Source organism: Heterodontus francisci, chromosome 1, assembly GCF_036365525.1.
Source record: "Heterodontus francisci isolate sHetFra1 chromosome 1, sHetFra1.hap1, whole genome shotgun sequence".
NCBI classification, from domain to species: Eukaryota; Metazoa; Chordata; class Chondrichthyes; order Heterodontiformes; family Heterodontidae; genus Heterodontus; species Heterodontus francisci.
In genome coordinates, this window is record NC_090371.1 from 266,557,404 (window position 1) to 266,573,162 (window position 15,759).

Below are 15,759 nucleotides of genomic sequence, written 5' to 3' on the forward strand. Positions count from 1 at the left end.
AGACAATCTAACCATCTCCCCTTGATGTTCAATGGTGTTACCATCACTGAATCCCCCATTCTCAACATCCTGGAGGTTACCATTGACTAGAAACTGAACTGGACCAGCCACATAAATACTGTGACTGCAAGAGCAGGTCAGAGGCTAGGAATTCTGCGGCGAGTAACTCACCACCTGTCTCCCCAGGGTCTGTCCACCATGCACAAGTCAGAAGTGTGATGGAATACTCTCCACTTGCCTGGATAGGTGCAGGTCCAACAACATTCGAGAAGCTCGATGCCATCTAGGACAAAGCACCCCCCTTGATTGGCACCCCATCCACCACCTACAATATTCACTCCTTTCACCAGCAACGCACAGTGGCAGCAGCATGTACTGTTATGAAAGTGCTTCTGTTTTAAATCTTTTTTTGAGGACTTGTGGTTGAATATTGTGGAGATGGATTCATTTGGGACTGAAATGATTCTGTAGATGCTAGCCTTTTTTTTTAAAAAGGTCATTGGAAGGGCTTAAGCTTTCTATTTAAAAACAACCTTTTCTGGATGTCACATATCTTAAGCTAAATAAATAGCAGAAGCCTTGATGACGATGGGGAGTTGTTTATAGAGAAGTGACATGTCAAGATTTATGGTGGTCAAGTGGTTTCATTTTGAATACTGTTTTGAGTCAGTTGGGTTTGTAGCCTGCTGATAGAAACACCCTTGACGTCGCCTGAAGAGAACTGCTCCAAAAAGATCTCCGTGACAGCCGTCTACATGTATTTGAGATGCCAGAATAAAGGGACAACTGATATCTTCCATATCTTCTCCTTTTCCTTCAGGAATGAACAAGTAATTGTCCAAAGTATTTTTTGTCTTTTTTGCAAAAAGGTCTCTGCGGAAAAAAGTCTTTATTTTTTCTTTAATGTGTGTGTGTGTCTAATTTTAAAAAAGAACTTTCATAGTTCAATCTGTGTTAATGCTTTGCATCTTTACTGGATATGTCTTGTTTTATAATAAATTAATAATTTGGTTTACTCCCTTAGCCTTGCTCTCTCCCGAGATGCCCACAAGGCAGAGGGGTTGTTAGGGCCCCTGCTCAGGGATAGGTGGATGCCAGTGGGGGGTGGGAAGGGGTGGAGGGAAGGGCGTGCGAGGGGGAGCTGGGAAGGGGGCAGTAGGGGAGGGGGGTGCAAGGGAAAGATGGTGTGAGGGGGGAGCTGGGAAGGGAGTGGGAGGGGGTGGAGGTGGAGGAAGGGGGTGCAGGTAATAAAATATTTCATCAGCTCCCACCATTGTCCTCTAGTGATCTGAATGCTGGTGGTGGTGTGAAACGCTGGAGATTTCCCCCCCCCTCCTGTATAATATGCATCTATTTTACCTCTGTGCAAAGTGCTGAAGTGTGGCCTCATCACTCGGACACAAAGAGAGAGAGAGAATGGCAGACCGCAAGGGAGTAAACCCTAACACAAAATCTGGAGCGGAGCCTCGAAGGCGGTCATGTGTCACCTTTGGCATGTTTCCGGCAGTTCCTGCAGCCATACCGGTGCCAAACGTCGTGCTCTGCACTCCTTTGGACCCCACCAGAAAGGCCGAGAGGGGGTTAACTTTGATGCCTGGGCAGCTCACAACCTCCATACATCCGCCCAGGCATGTGCCATGGAGAGGTCACTCCATAGTCGCCTCACAGCGACCAAAACAACATGGAAGGCAGCAGTTACAGGTTATAAGTCCAGCTCAATTGGCGTAGAGATTGGGCACCACGGGTTGCCTTTGTTGGTGGGAGAGGTCATTGCATCTCACTGGACAGCTACCGCCCGCCTCAAACCGGGCAGCCCCCGGTCAGTAAGAGTCTATCCTGCCACAGTCCACCTGCTTCAATGGGTGCTTGGAGCTCAGGGTCATTGCCCGACAAGTGGACTGTAACACCGCACCAAACAGCATGACAAAAAAAGGAAAGAAGGTACCAGCTCTTCATCTTGCAAGCTGGAACGTCAGAACTATGTGTCCTGGCCTGTCGGAAGACCTTACAAAAATCAATGATTCTCGGAAGACCGCCATCATTAACAGCGAGCTCAGTAGACTCAAGGTGGATATTGCAGCACTTCAGGAGACACGCCTCCCTGCGAGCAGATCTCTGAGAGCAAGACTACACCACCTTCTGGCAGGGTAGGGATCCTGAAGAACCAAGACAGCATGGAGTGGGCTTCGCCATCAGAAACTCTTTGCTCAGCATGATAGAGCCACCCTCAAATGGCTTGGAACGCATACTGTCCATCCAGCTGTTCACCGCCACTAGTCCAGTGCACCTACTCAGCATCTATGCTCCAACACTTTGCTCCCCACCTGAAGCTAAAGACCAGTTCTACGAGGAACTCCATAATATCATTAGTAGCATCCCCAATACCGAATACCTGTTCCTGCTGGGGGACTTTAATGCCAGCGTTGGGGCCGACCATGACTCATGGCCCTCCTGCCTTGGGTGCTTTGGCATTGGAAGGATGAATGAGAATGGATAGAGACTGCTCGAGTTGTTTACCTATCATAACCTCTGTATCACGAACTCGTTCTTTCATACCAAACCTTGTCACCAGGTTTCTACATTCACTTGAAAAAGCCCTTCAAAACACTCCTACAGTGGATGCAGAGACCAAGTGGGCCCATGTCAGAGACGCCATCTATGACTCAGCAATGACCTTCAAAGGCAAACGTGAAGCGGAACGCAGACTGGTTTCAATCTTACTTTGAAGATCTGGAACCTGTCATAGCCGCTAAGCGCATTGCACTGCTGAACTACAAGAAAGCCCCCAGCGAGTTAACATCCGTAGCACTTAAAGCAGCCAGAACAGCCAGGCGCTGCGCAAATGAATACTGGCAACACCTATGCAGTCATATTCAGCTGGCCTCAGACACCAAAAACATCAGAGGAATGTATGATGGCATTAAGAGAGCTTTTGGGCCAAACATCAAGAAGATCGGCCCCCTCAAATCTAAATCAGGGGACACGATCACTGACCAACGCAAGCAAATGGACCGCTGGGTGGAGCACTACCTAGAACTGTACTCCAGGGAAAATGTTGTCACTGAGACCGTCCTCAATGCAACCCGGTCTCTGCCAGTCATGGATGAGCTGGATGTACAGCCAACAAAATCGGAACTCACTGATGTCGTTGATTCTCTAGCCAGCGGAAAAGCCCCTGGGAAGGATGGCATTACCCCTGAAATCATCAAGCGTGCCAAGCCTGCTATACTTTCAGCACTCTACGAACTGGTTTGCCTGTGCTGGGACAAGGGAGCAGTTTCACAGGACATGCGTGATGCCAATATCATCACCCTTTATAAGAACAAGGGTGACCGTGGTGACTGCAACAACTACCGTGGAATCTCCCTGCTCAGCACAGTGGGGAAGGTCTTCGCTCGAGTCGCTTTAAACAGGCTCCAGAAGCTGGCTGAGCGTATCTACCCTGAGGCACGGTGTGGCTTTCGAGCAGAGAGATCCACCACTGACATGCTGTTCTCCCTTCGCCAGCTACAGGAGAAATGCTGTGAACAACAGATGCCCCTCTACGTTGCTTTCATTGATCTCACCAAAGCCTTTGACCTCGTCAGCAGACGTGGTCTCTTCAGACTACTAGAAAAGATCGGATGTCCACCAAAGCTACTAAGTATCATCACCTCATTGCATGACAATATGAAAGGCACAATTCAGCATAGTGGTGCCTTGTCAGACCCCTTTCCTATCCTGAGTGGCGTGAAACAGGGCTGTGTTCTCGCGCCTACAGTGCTCGGGATCATCTTCTCCCTGCTGCTCTCAGAAGTGTTCAAGTCTTCAGAAGAAGGAATTTTCCTCCACACAAGATCAGGTGGCAGGTTGTTCAACCTTTCCCGCCTAAGAGCGAAGACCAAAGTACAAAAAGCCCTCATCAGGGAACTCCTCTTTGCTGATGATGCTGCATTAACATCTCACACTGAAGAGTGTCTGCAGAGACTCATCGACAGGATTGTGGCTACCTGCAACGTATTTGGCCTAACCATCAGCCTCAAGAAAACGAACATCATGGGACAGGACGTCAGAAATGCTCCATCCATCAATATTGGCAACCACGCTCTGGAAGTGGTTCAAGAGTTCACCTATCTAGGCTCAACTATCACCAGTAACATGTCTCTCGATGCAGAAATCAACAAGCGCATGGGCAAGGCTTCCACTACTATGTCCAGAATGGCCAAGAGAGTGCGGGAAAATGGCGCACTGACGTGGAACACAAAAGTCCGAGTGTATCGAGCCTGTGTCCTCAGTACCTCGCTCTACAGCAGCGAGGCCTGGACAACGTATGTCAGCCAAGAGCGATGTCTCAATTCATTCCATCTTCGCTGCCTCCGGAGAATCCTTGGCATCAGGTGGCAGGACCGTATCTCCAACACACAAGTCCTCGAGGCGGCCAACATCCCCAGCATATACACCATACTGAGCCAGTGGCGCTTGAGATGGCTTGGCCATGTGAGCCACATGGAAGATGGCAGGATCCCCAAGGAAGCATTGTACAGTGAGCTCGTCAGCTGGTGTCAGACCCACCAGCCATCCGTATCTCCGCTTTAAAGACGTCTGCAAAAGCGACATGAAGTCCTGTGACATTGATCACAAGTCGTGGGAGTCAGTTGCCAGTGATCGCCAGAGCTGGCGGGCAGCCATAAAGGTAGGGCTAAAGTGTGGCGAGTCGAAGAGACTTAGCAGTGGCAGGAAAAAAGACAGAAGCGCAAGGGGAGTGCCAACTGTGTAACAGCCCCGACAACCAATTTTATCTGCAGCACCTGTGGAAAAGTCTGTAACTCCAGAATTGGCCTTTAAAGCCACTCCAGGCGCTGCTTCACAAACCACTGACCACTTCCAGGCGCTTACCCATTGTCTCTCCAGATAAGGAGACCAAAGAAGAAGAATTTGGTTGTTTATTAAAGAAACCTGGTTGGATTTTATTCTGAAATAAAGAGTATATAATTGGCCATATCAGTAACTGGGTAAACATTTAAATATATGTTGTGACCTGTGGAGAAGTGGAACTAGGGAAAGACAGTACACTCCTCCCGCTTCAGTTATAACATGTACCATCTACAAGATGCACTGCAGCAACTCACCAAGGCTCCTTCATTACCTTCCAAATCTGCGACCTCCACCATCTAGAAGGGCAAAGGCAGCAGATGCATGGTAACACCACCACCTGCAAAGTTTCCCTCTAAGCCACACCATCCTGACTTGGAACAATGTCGTCGTTCCATCACGGTCGCTGGGTCAAAATCTTGGAACTCCCTTCCTAACAGCACTGTCAGTGTACCTACACCACATGGACTGCAGCTGTTCAAGAAGGCAGCTTACCACCACCTTAAGGGCAATTGGGGATGGCCTAGCCAGTAACGCTCACATCCCAGGAATGTATTTTTTTTTAAAAGGGCTGCATGTAGTCCTTGGTCTGCAGGTTGGACACCTATACACTATATCTCATTGTTCAGTGGACTGTTTCCATTAATTGGTGGTCACTACTATGTAAAAGGACAAAGAAGAAGTCATAAACGCATCTACTAAAGGACTGCAATTTGATAAGATGAACAGACGCATAGCTACAAAACAAACACAAGCGTATTATGGCAGAGATTTGAAGCTGGAGTTTTTATTTGGGCGAATACTGTTTCACTGGATACACACTAGGAAAAATGATTTCCTTCATCTCCAAGAGATGTGAAAACTCAGCGCTGTCTTGTACGTCAGGAGTGGATTTATACATCCTGGTCGTAAAGTTGGCTCTGAAGTTTGAAGTTGTGCTTTCTGAGCTTATCTTATTGGCAATCAAACAAAACAGACTGTGATTAACCTCTGGACATTCTGGAATCTGCTGAGATCCCTGTGTGTAATGAGATAGTCAACAGTTTTTTGGCTCATATAAAAGCAAAATACTGCAGATGCTGGAATTCTGAAATAAAAATAGAATGCTGGAAATACTCATCAGGGTCTGGCAGCATCTGTGGAGCGAGAAGCAGAGTTAACGTTTCAGGTCAGTGACCCTTCTTCAGAACTGGCAAATATTAGAAATGTAAAAGGTTCCTCAGCAAGTAAAGTGGGGGTTTATGTTTTAGGTCTGTGACCTTCTAATGAAAGTTCACAGAGCTGAAATGTTAACTCTTTTTCTCACTCTACTGATGCTGCCAGACCTGCTGAGTATTTCCAGCCTTTTCTGTTTTTTTATTTTGGATTTCCAGCGTTTGCTGTATTTTACTTTTGTACTATAGATCTCCTGTTGTGTTCTCGCCCTGTAGTGAGATTTCTGATAAGAGACTTGCCATCATTATAACATCAATTTATTGAAAGAATCAATAGCATTACTGACCGAAGAAAATTTCACTTAGTGTACTGATACTCACAGGTTTAGGTCTCAGATATACTTGTAAAGTGGTCAGTAAATAGTGTCACAAAATTTACTTTGTCTTTCCAACACTGAATTCCCTTACTTCTGTTTCTGAACATAACAAGTGCTTTTTAACTCCCTCTGTTGATGTTTATAAATTTACTTTGCAATAATAGATGTGGATTCCACTAAGCGTTCTTTCCTTTATGTGGACAGAAGTATATTGATGAAGCAGAAAAAGACAAACGTCGATATATTGAGGAGCTGAAAGCATATCAAAATTCAGAGGCTTATCAAGCTTTCCTGAAAAGAAGAGCAATGAACAAAGTAAAAAGCCTGTGTGGTAAGAATCCAAAACATTGTCTTTTTATTATGTTACTTTAATCATGTGAAGTTTCTTTAAGTGCTATAACTGGAATCCATTTAAAGGGAAAATTAACCCTGTTGCTTGGAAAGGAAGAGAAAAATAATCAATAGTTCTGTTCACAAAATGTTCTGCAATTGTTTGGAACCATAATGGAGATAAAATGCAAATGTGAGAAATCTGAAAGTAAAACAGAAAATGTTGCTAAATGTACATTGGCAGATATATTAGTATCTGAAAAGAAACAAGGTTAATGTTTTAGGTGTAAACCTTGCCACAACTGAAGAAGGATCTCTGATTTTCAGCTTTGTTTTTGTTCTTTGGAGAAATTAGTGTTAATACTGTCCTTGATGAACTAAAGGAATGGGGGCACAACTGCAGCAACTTTATCCAGTGTGTCCTATGTAACCCTCCTTGGTGGTGTCATAACTATGCATTGTCTAGTTTTGCTAGACAACCCTTCATAGTTCTTACAAATTCATGCAAAGAAGAGCAGATTTAAGATTCTCTGGTAGGGTCAATTCTCTACTATTCTTGTATTTGCTTTTGCATTTGCTCATGGAGCTTGGATGCAACCTCCACGAACACCTTGCCAATTCTCACTATCTAAGCTCACACATGCAAATTCCCAGTGACCAATTTTACAACAAACACCAAATGGGTTGAGGCTCTGAACATTGGAATGTCAACCTAGCGAGTGAGTCAAAGTGCTTCACATAGAATGAGTTTCTTGAATGTGCAGTGTGTATTTACGTAGGCAAATGTGACATTACATCAAGATCCCACAAAACAGTGATGTGATGAATGAATGCTTTGTCGCTAGCATTCTAACCTCTAAAGTCAGAAGGCTGCGTGTTCCAGCTCCAGTATAGTATTGAGGGAATGCTGCATTGTCAGTGATGTTAAACTGAACTGCTGTCAACCTATTCCAGTGGTTCAATTGCCTGTTAAAGAAGAGGAGCAGGGAGTTCTGAGTGTGCTGGCGATAACTCTCATCACAGCCAACGCTTCTTTAAATTGATTAAGCAGTCATTCATCTCATCACTGTTTGTGGGATCTTGCTGTAATGCCACATTTGCCTACATGACAATAGGCACTGCACATCCTCATAATCCATTCTATATGAAGCACTCCCTAGCTAGGGAGTCAATGCCTAACCCATTTGGTGTTTGTTGTAAAATTGGTCACTGAAATTGTATGTGTGATCGTAGATAGTGAAAGTTGGCAAGGTGTTTGGTTATGAAGGTTGCAACCAACCACCATTTTTTTACGCACATGCACCTCTAGCTTTAACCAGCTGAACCATTGAGTAACTACAGGACCTAATATCATGCAATGTCAGCAGTCCCTTGGGATTGCTCATGCTAAGTTAATAGATGCTTTGTTTTACGATGTATTATGGCATGTAATGTAGGATGTAGTATTCTAGTAAGATGCAGCAGTGTCTCTTTAAGGCGACACAATTTAATTGTCCAGTAAAGAAAGCCTCAGGCCATTCAGAGATTAATTGATGTTTGTTCAGGGGAGTTTGGAAATTGGAATGTGCTCGTCAGTTTAAAGTTTCAGAAGCACATCACATTTTCAGATTGTTTAGCATTTGTTCTTGTGTGTGCAAGCAGAAGCACAGGTATTAATACATTACAATGATGTAACTTTATCATTTAGTAGATTTTTTACCTCATCTATTGTTATGTAGAACCTACTAAAATTTATATCAACAGATATTTTGGGATTTGTGGTTATAGGCAAAATTTCAATTTGAAAATATCTGATCAGACTGGCAGGGAGTAACTATTTCATTGCTAACAAGGCATATGAAGCCACATATAATGTTGAGCTAATATTGGATTCAGCAGCATTGCTTGCCAAGGAGGAGATGTGTCCCTTGACATCCTGCTGCTGGTGAGGCATTTAACTGTTCAGAATTAAAGTTGCAGTTAATGTAACATTTTGTTTGATCAGGTGTGGAGTCTCTCAACACTGAGTTTGAAAGTGAAGCAGTTGCACTGTCAGAAATTGGTGTAAGTAGAGTTTTTATTTCATTAAACTTAATGTTTAACAATTATGCACTATATTTCCACTGCATTTTCCTGGTTTAAAAAAAATAGTAGAATTGTTCATTTGGTAAAAGAAAGAACTTGCTTTTATTTAGCACTTTTCCAAACCTCAGGATGTCCTGACTGCAATTGAGTACCCTTGAAGTGTAATCACAATTGTAATGTAGGGAAATGCGACAGCCAATTTATACACAGTAAAGTCCCACAAACAGCAATGGAATAAATGACCACTTAATCTTATTTTTGGTAGTGTTGGTTAAGAGATCAGTGTTGACCAGGACACTGGGTGAACTCCTGTGCTCCTCTTCAGATCGTGCCATGGGATCTTTTATTTCTACATGAGTGAGTAAACTGGGCCCTGATTTAACGTCTCATCTGAAAGACGGCACCGCAAATAGGCAGCACCCCCTCAGTGCTGCACTGAAGTGTCAGTCTGGATTATGTGCTCAAGAGCTCTGGAGTAGGGCTCGAATCCACAGCCTTCTGATTCCGAGGTAAGAGTGGTACCACTAAGCCAAGGCTGATGCATAGCCTCGATAGTAAACTATCCTTTTTATATTAATGTCATATAAAAATGGCTCATTGTTGAGAGTATACCAAGGTAGATCCTCCAACACTTCGATGTAAAAACATTTTACACTAGTTTGCACACAGCTCAAGCTGTCGTTTTTATGCTCTGGGTGGAAGAATGACTTCTGGAAAAATTCTGTCACAATTATTTCTGGGTTTTAAAATGTTATTTCACACAGAACTTTTCAGTTAAAAAGTAAAGATCTATATATCCCTCTTCCACATCCCCTTTTCTTGTACAGGTCTCAGCTGGTCACGTATAGCCAAGAAGGAAGATGGTTGAACTGCTTCCTGGCCCTCAAATTCACAACTCTTGGTTGTCCATTCGGGACACGCAAAAGTGCCAAAACAACTCACCTACTTGGCGACATCTCAGAGAAACCTGGATGAGATCGAGCTTTAGGGGTGGAGGGATTGTACTCCTGTTGCTCCATTCTGGCTCCATACATGGGCTTCTCAAAACGTTTTGTTTTCAGGCATTTAGTTTTGACCCTGTAGATGTTGAAACTATTGGGCTGATGAGAACAAATCATAGTCCACTACTTTGACAATAGTTGGACATGCGGGGCAGGAGACCAGTAGCAGAATGGGTAGCTAGCTGGCTGAAAGACGGAAAGCAGCAAGTAGAAGGATAGCTATTCAGCATAGCAGGTTGGAAAGTGGGGTCCCCCAGTGACCCTACCACTGGGATCACTGTTCACAATTTATATCAACGATTTAGACTTTGTGTTCAAAAACACAATTTTTAAATTTGCTGATCACACCAAGGTGGGGGGAGGGAGGGATAGTCGATATTGGCGAGGACTGCAATAAAATACGAGAAGTCATTAATAAAATTGCAGAATGGGCATACAATTGGCAAATGAATTTCGGCATGGGTAAGTGTGAGTTACTACATTTTGCTAAGAAAAGGAAGGAGGTCACATATTAGAAAATAAAAATCTAAATAGGATAGAGGAGCAAAGATATCTGGGAGTCTTCTTTGGGCCTCCTTATCTCGAGAGACAATGGATATGGGAGTACAAATACGCAAATCACTAACAATGCAGGTTAAGGCTGTAAAAAAAAAAAACAAACCAAGCACTTGGGTTTATTTCTAGAGTGATAGAATTGAAAAGTAGAGAGTTTATGCTGAAGTTGTATTGATCCTTGGTTAGACCACACTTTCGATTACTGTGTAAAGTTCTGGCTGCCATATTATAAAAAGGATATAAAGACACGAGAGAAGGTACATAAAAGGGTTACAAGGATGATGTCAGAACTGTGAAGTTATATTTTTCAGGAAAGGATGAACTGGCTGGGTGTCTCCCTTGAAAAGAGAGGGCTGAAGGGTGACATAATTGGGGTCTTCAAAATTATAAAAGGTTGTGATAGAGTAGACACAAAGGGCTGAATTTTCTTTTCCTGTCGCCAGGAGCAGCAGCGGGCAAAAAAATGGCAGCCCACACGTATGGGATGCGTACTGCCACAATCCAGCACGTGGGGCTTATTTAGATATGCAGGGCGGGCCGACCCCACCCCCAATTACATGGCGGGGCAGGCTCTGTGATGTCATGAATGGCGTCAGCTGCCTCTGCACAGGTGCTGGCACCATTTTTAAAGGGCTGCCAGACCTGCACTGTTGAATCCTGTAACCCCTCCCCTCCTCCCCCAACCACCCCATTACACTATAAATAAGTTTATGGCCCATACCCCCCCCCCCCCCCCCCACTACAATAAAAATCAATGGCCGCCCCCAGTCCCCCTGCCAAAACACTTACGTTGAAGCTTTGACCTCTCTTCTCCCCTGCCCCCAAACTGCACAAAATGCAGAGGTCACCCCTTCCCCCACCCCCTCCAACGCTAGAAATGCAGAATTGACCCCGTTCTCTTTTTCCCCCCCCCCCCCCCACCGACTACACACAAAATCCTAAGCTCTCCCCTTCCCCACTGGATGGGAAAATAAAGGCGTGTGAGTGCCGCCTGTCGTAAGGAAGATTCCGGACAGCCGGTAAAATCACCGGGAATTGTAGGTAAATGTATTCATGAGGTTTATTTAAATATTTAAAATTGGGTCCCGTCGCCGAGCAGCTGCCAGGAAGATCAATCCCGGCGTCAGTCTCCATGGCAGGCCGCTGCCATTGCAATCTTCGCACCCCCCCCCCCCCCCCCGCCACAGAACCTGATGTCAGGAGCTCAACAAAAGTAGTATAAATGCATTTAAAGGAAAGCTAGATAAGCATATGAGGGAAAAGGGAATAGAGAGTTGTGCTGATAAAGTTAGATGAGGAAGGATAGGAGGAGGCTCGAGTAGAGCATAAACACCAGAATGGATTGGTTGGACCGCAAGGCCTGTTTCTGTTCTATATATTCCTTGTAATTCTATTTATTTATGCACAAACTTGATGGTGTGGAACAGTAATTATGTAATTAATCATTACGTTCTCAATTACCATTAAAACAAAAACCTAACTTGCACATTTAGCTACCTGCCTTGGTGTGCATAGTGTTATGATGTTTCAACAAATTATTTCAAAATCTATTGTACAAATCATGGAGTGAATGATTTGCATTCTCTAAGTGCAGGGCAACCATTTGTACTTAGCACGACTTCTTTGTTTTAAATATTGTTATCCATAAAAATGGGCCAGCAATTCATACATTGGTTCAATTTATTCTGGATTTGAAATTCTGCTTTTGTTGTCTTGAAAATAACTCAAGTTGTCAAAAGATGTATACCAACCTTGTCTGTTGATGGTAGATTGAAGAGTAAATAATTGGGTGTTTTTGTTTAGCAGGATGAGGACAACAATGGCCTGTATTGCAAAACATGTAATCAGTATTTTAGCTCATTACATAACAAGAAGGAACATCTTTTTGGAAGACAGCATCTGCAGAATTTGACAGGTAAAAGATTTTGTCATGTTTTCTGATTACTGGCCTTGTACATCCAGGAAATATTTCAGACAAATCTAAATAAAATAATGGCATCAGAAAGGTTATAGGTGAATTCAGCACAGCAATTACACAAAAGGGTTTTTATGAAATATATATAGTTGTGGCTTTTCGATTAGTGTGGTAAGTCCTGTGTGATTGTTATTTTGCACAATTAACACCATTGCAAGCTGACGCTACTGATGCTACTAGTCAAATATCAGTTTTAAAAATGTTAACTGTTAAAACACTACCACGGCAACCTAGAAACATTCAGATAAAGTTATAGTTTCAACATGCTATTAAAAAAATCCCTCAAATAATGAAAACTGCAACCTCTAAAATGTACATGCTCAATGAATGTGACTCAAGCAACTAGCTGACTGAATTACTGCATAGCTGCAGTCCAACATGACATTATGTGTAAAAGAATAGGTAATTTGCTTGTATTATGTCTTCATTGACAACAAAAGTTTTTCAAATTTTGATAATTGACATTATTTAATGATTGCATATATGAAATTCCACATCAGCTTTTGTGTGATACAACATATAAACAACTTTTGTACCTCTTAAGATGTAATCCATGCACAACTTTATGACTAACCTGTCATGACATAAGGTGCAGTGATGCATATGTTTCACACTGCAAAAGGACTATGTGAACAATTTTAATTCCTTCAATCTTGAGATGTGTTATGGTGTTTTTTTATAGTGTGCATTTGGAATTAGGGTCAGTTTTATTGCTTTTTTTGATTGCTTTTTTTTATTGGTAGTGATGTCATGGTGAACAACAGGCTTTCAGGATCATCACTTGATAAAACACTTTCAGGCTCTATCGTCTGATTTTATCTACATTGACAGGTTTTACTTTGCATATTGGAGAGGAGTGTACATCTATTTTTTAAAGTTACTTTGGATCAGATTTGTCATTACAAAATACATCTGAACTGATTGCCAAAATAATGTTGGGCTGGATTTTGCTGTAATAATAAAGATGAGGCTATCAGTGTTTGCCGTTATGGCAGGGTAGATCTGACAGCAACTTCTGGTGTTCACACAGGTGTAGTTGAATGTGGAAATCCGGAAGTTGCTGTCAGAGGTACCCTGCCCCTCCACAGTGTGCGCTGTCAGACTCCTGCACTGAAATCACTAATGGCGTGAAGTTGGAGCAATTGCCCACTAGTTCTGCACTAAAAACAGCTGAAAAACTTAGTGCTGGTATATTTAGAAGTGAGTGAGTTTTTAACTGCATAATAAATGATAATTATGGCTGGACAACCTCTTGGACCCTAAATTAAGAGTGGAGTCTTATTCCCTTAGAAAAAATTAAATATTTAAGATTTTTTTAAAATTAACTGTTGTCTGTCTCTTTTAGCGCTCTTCCTGAATTCCATCTGTATTTCACAATCTTTATTTTGCTTCCTGTTCATGCTGTTAAGTCATTTATATTTCCTGATTTTTACTTCCTGGTTAGACCCTGTGTGGTTTAGTGAATATTCTTCAATATGATTGGTTAAAGAGCCTCGTTGTTGCTTGCCCTGTGAACAGATGCTGCAGATTCCCTATAGAGAGCACAGCATTGAAACAGACACTGGATGACTGGAAGTCTCCACTGATAAACCTGCAAAAAGTCTGTGGGCAGCAGCTATATGCAAGGTGAATGGCAAAATCTGTTCCTTCGCAGTGAGATGAAAATCTGGGTCATTGAATTTAATTCTTTTCTCAGCTCATTTTCTGATAGTAATTGTATTGATTACAGATCCCACTTGAAATACTTTATAGTAAGGAGCAATAAGCAATCCCAATGCATCACTGTGCGCTAGCAGTCTCTTCCCACTCTAATTCCATATTTCCACCCTGCTCTCATATCCCATTTTTCCATTTTCCCTTATATATGCATCAAACCTCCCCTTGAATGCCTCAACCACCCCACACAGCAACCAATCCACATTCTCACCACTCTGCAAGCAAATTCCTCCTAAGTTCTTTATTTGGGCCGTTCTATTTACCCACCTTATTCTGGTCTTGCCCAAAAGTAGAAACAGTTTCTCCATGTCCACCCTATCAAACCCTTTCATAATTTTGATTAGGTCTTCTCTTAGTAGCCACAGCCTGCTCAGCTTTTCAATTATCCCCTCAATTGTGACAGTATCCTTTCTGCGCTTTCTCCAGTTCTTCGATAACATTTTTGCAGTATGGAGATGAGAACTGTATTCAGTTCTCCAAATGTGGTCCAACCAAGGTTCTATATAAATTTGACATTACCTCCCTGCTTTTGTTTGCTATTCCTCTAGAAATGAACCTCTGTACTTGGTTTGCACTGTTGATTGCCTTATCAATTTGCATTGCTACTTTTAACAACTTCTTTATCTGAATGCATAGGTTTTGTTGCTCCTCTACCTCATTTAGTTTCTTATCTTCCAATAACTGGTCCCCTTTTTACTTCTACCAAAATGAACCATCTCACACTTGGCAATATTGATTTTCATTTACCTTTTAGTCGCCCACTTTGCAAGCCTGTTTGTCTTCCTGTATTTTGATGCAGTCTTCCACATTATCTGTTAATACGCAATTTGAAAATTTCATTTGAATCATTTGAAAATTTCAATACCATACACTACCTTCAATTCCTGAACTCAAATCAACCTCTTCAGTTTATCTTGAGGTTATCAGTGTCATACATATCGGAAATGCAATGATACAAATTTTGGGCTAAATCTGAAGAGTTATAAAAAACTGACTTTGTCTTTTAAAAAATGAACCTTTATTTTAAAAAGTGAACAATGCATCCAAAATGGCCATTGAAGAAAAAAGCTTGGCCTTTGTGCATTCAAACTGTCTGACAAGGGCAAAGGACAAATCTTCAAAGCTAAGCAGTGTCAAATGAACCCATCCCACACCATTCTGAAATATTCCAGAATTGAATGTTGCCTTCTGAAACAAAGAAGGTGTGAAGTAGCAACTTCCTGGGCCATTGTGCGTTCACCATGAATGTTGTCCAGATCTTGCTGCTTCAGTATCTGAGGAGTCGCGAATGGTACTGAACACTGTGCAAACATCAGCCAACATTCCCACTTCTGACCGCATGATGGAGGGAAGGCCATTGAAACAGCTGAAGATAGTTGGCCCTGAGGAGCTCCTGCTGAAATGTCCTGGGGCTGAGAAGATTGGCCTCTAACAATCACACCCCTCTTCCTTTGTGCTAGGTATGACTCCAGCCAGTGGAGATTCTCCCCCCGCCCTGCTCCTCCAATTCCCATTGATTTCAATTTTGCTAGGGCTCCTTGATGCCACGCTTGGTCAGATGTTGCCTTCATGTCGAGGGCAATTTGTCACTCTCACCTCACCTCTTGAATTCAGCTCTTTTGTCCATGTTTGGACCTAGGCTGTAATTAGGTCTGAAACCGGGTGCCTCTGGCATAACCCAAACTGAGCATCAGTGAGCAGATTTTTGCTGAGTAAGTGGGGCATGATGGCATTGT

General features: G+C 42.9%; 1 protein-coding gene across 4 annotated transcripts in view; it reads left to right on the forward strand.

Moving 5' to 3' along the window:
- LOC137376161 (high mobility group protein 20A-like) overlaps positions 1-15,759 on the forward strand; it is an 85,054-nt gene that overhangs the window by 30,648 nt on the left and 38,647 nt on the right. For 3 of the 4 annotated variants that reach the window (XM_068044201.1, XM_068044192.1, XM_068044219.1), the window contains 3 exons: positions 6,587-6,713; positions 8,697-8,755; positions 12,136-12,247. In XM_068044201.1, coding sequence (XP_067900302.1) covers positions 6,587-6,713; positions 8,697-8,755; positions 12,136-12,247 — 298 coding nt within the window. The remainder of the gene's footprint in view (positions 1-6,586; positions 6,714-8,696; positions 8,756-12,135; positions 12,248-15,759) is intronic. The other variant, XM_068044211.1, reaches the window with a different exon arrangement.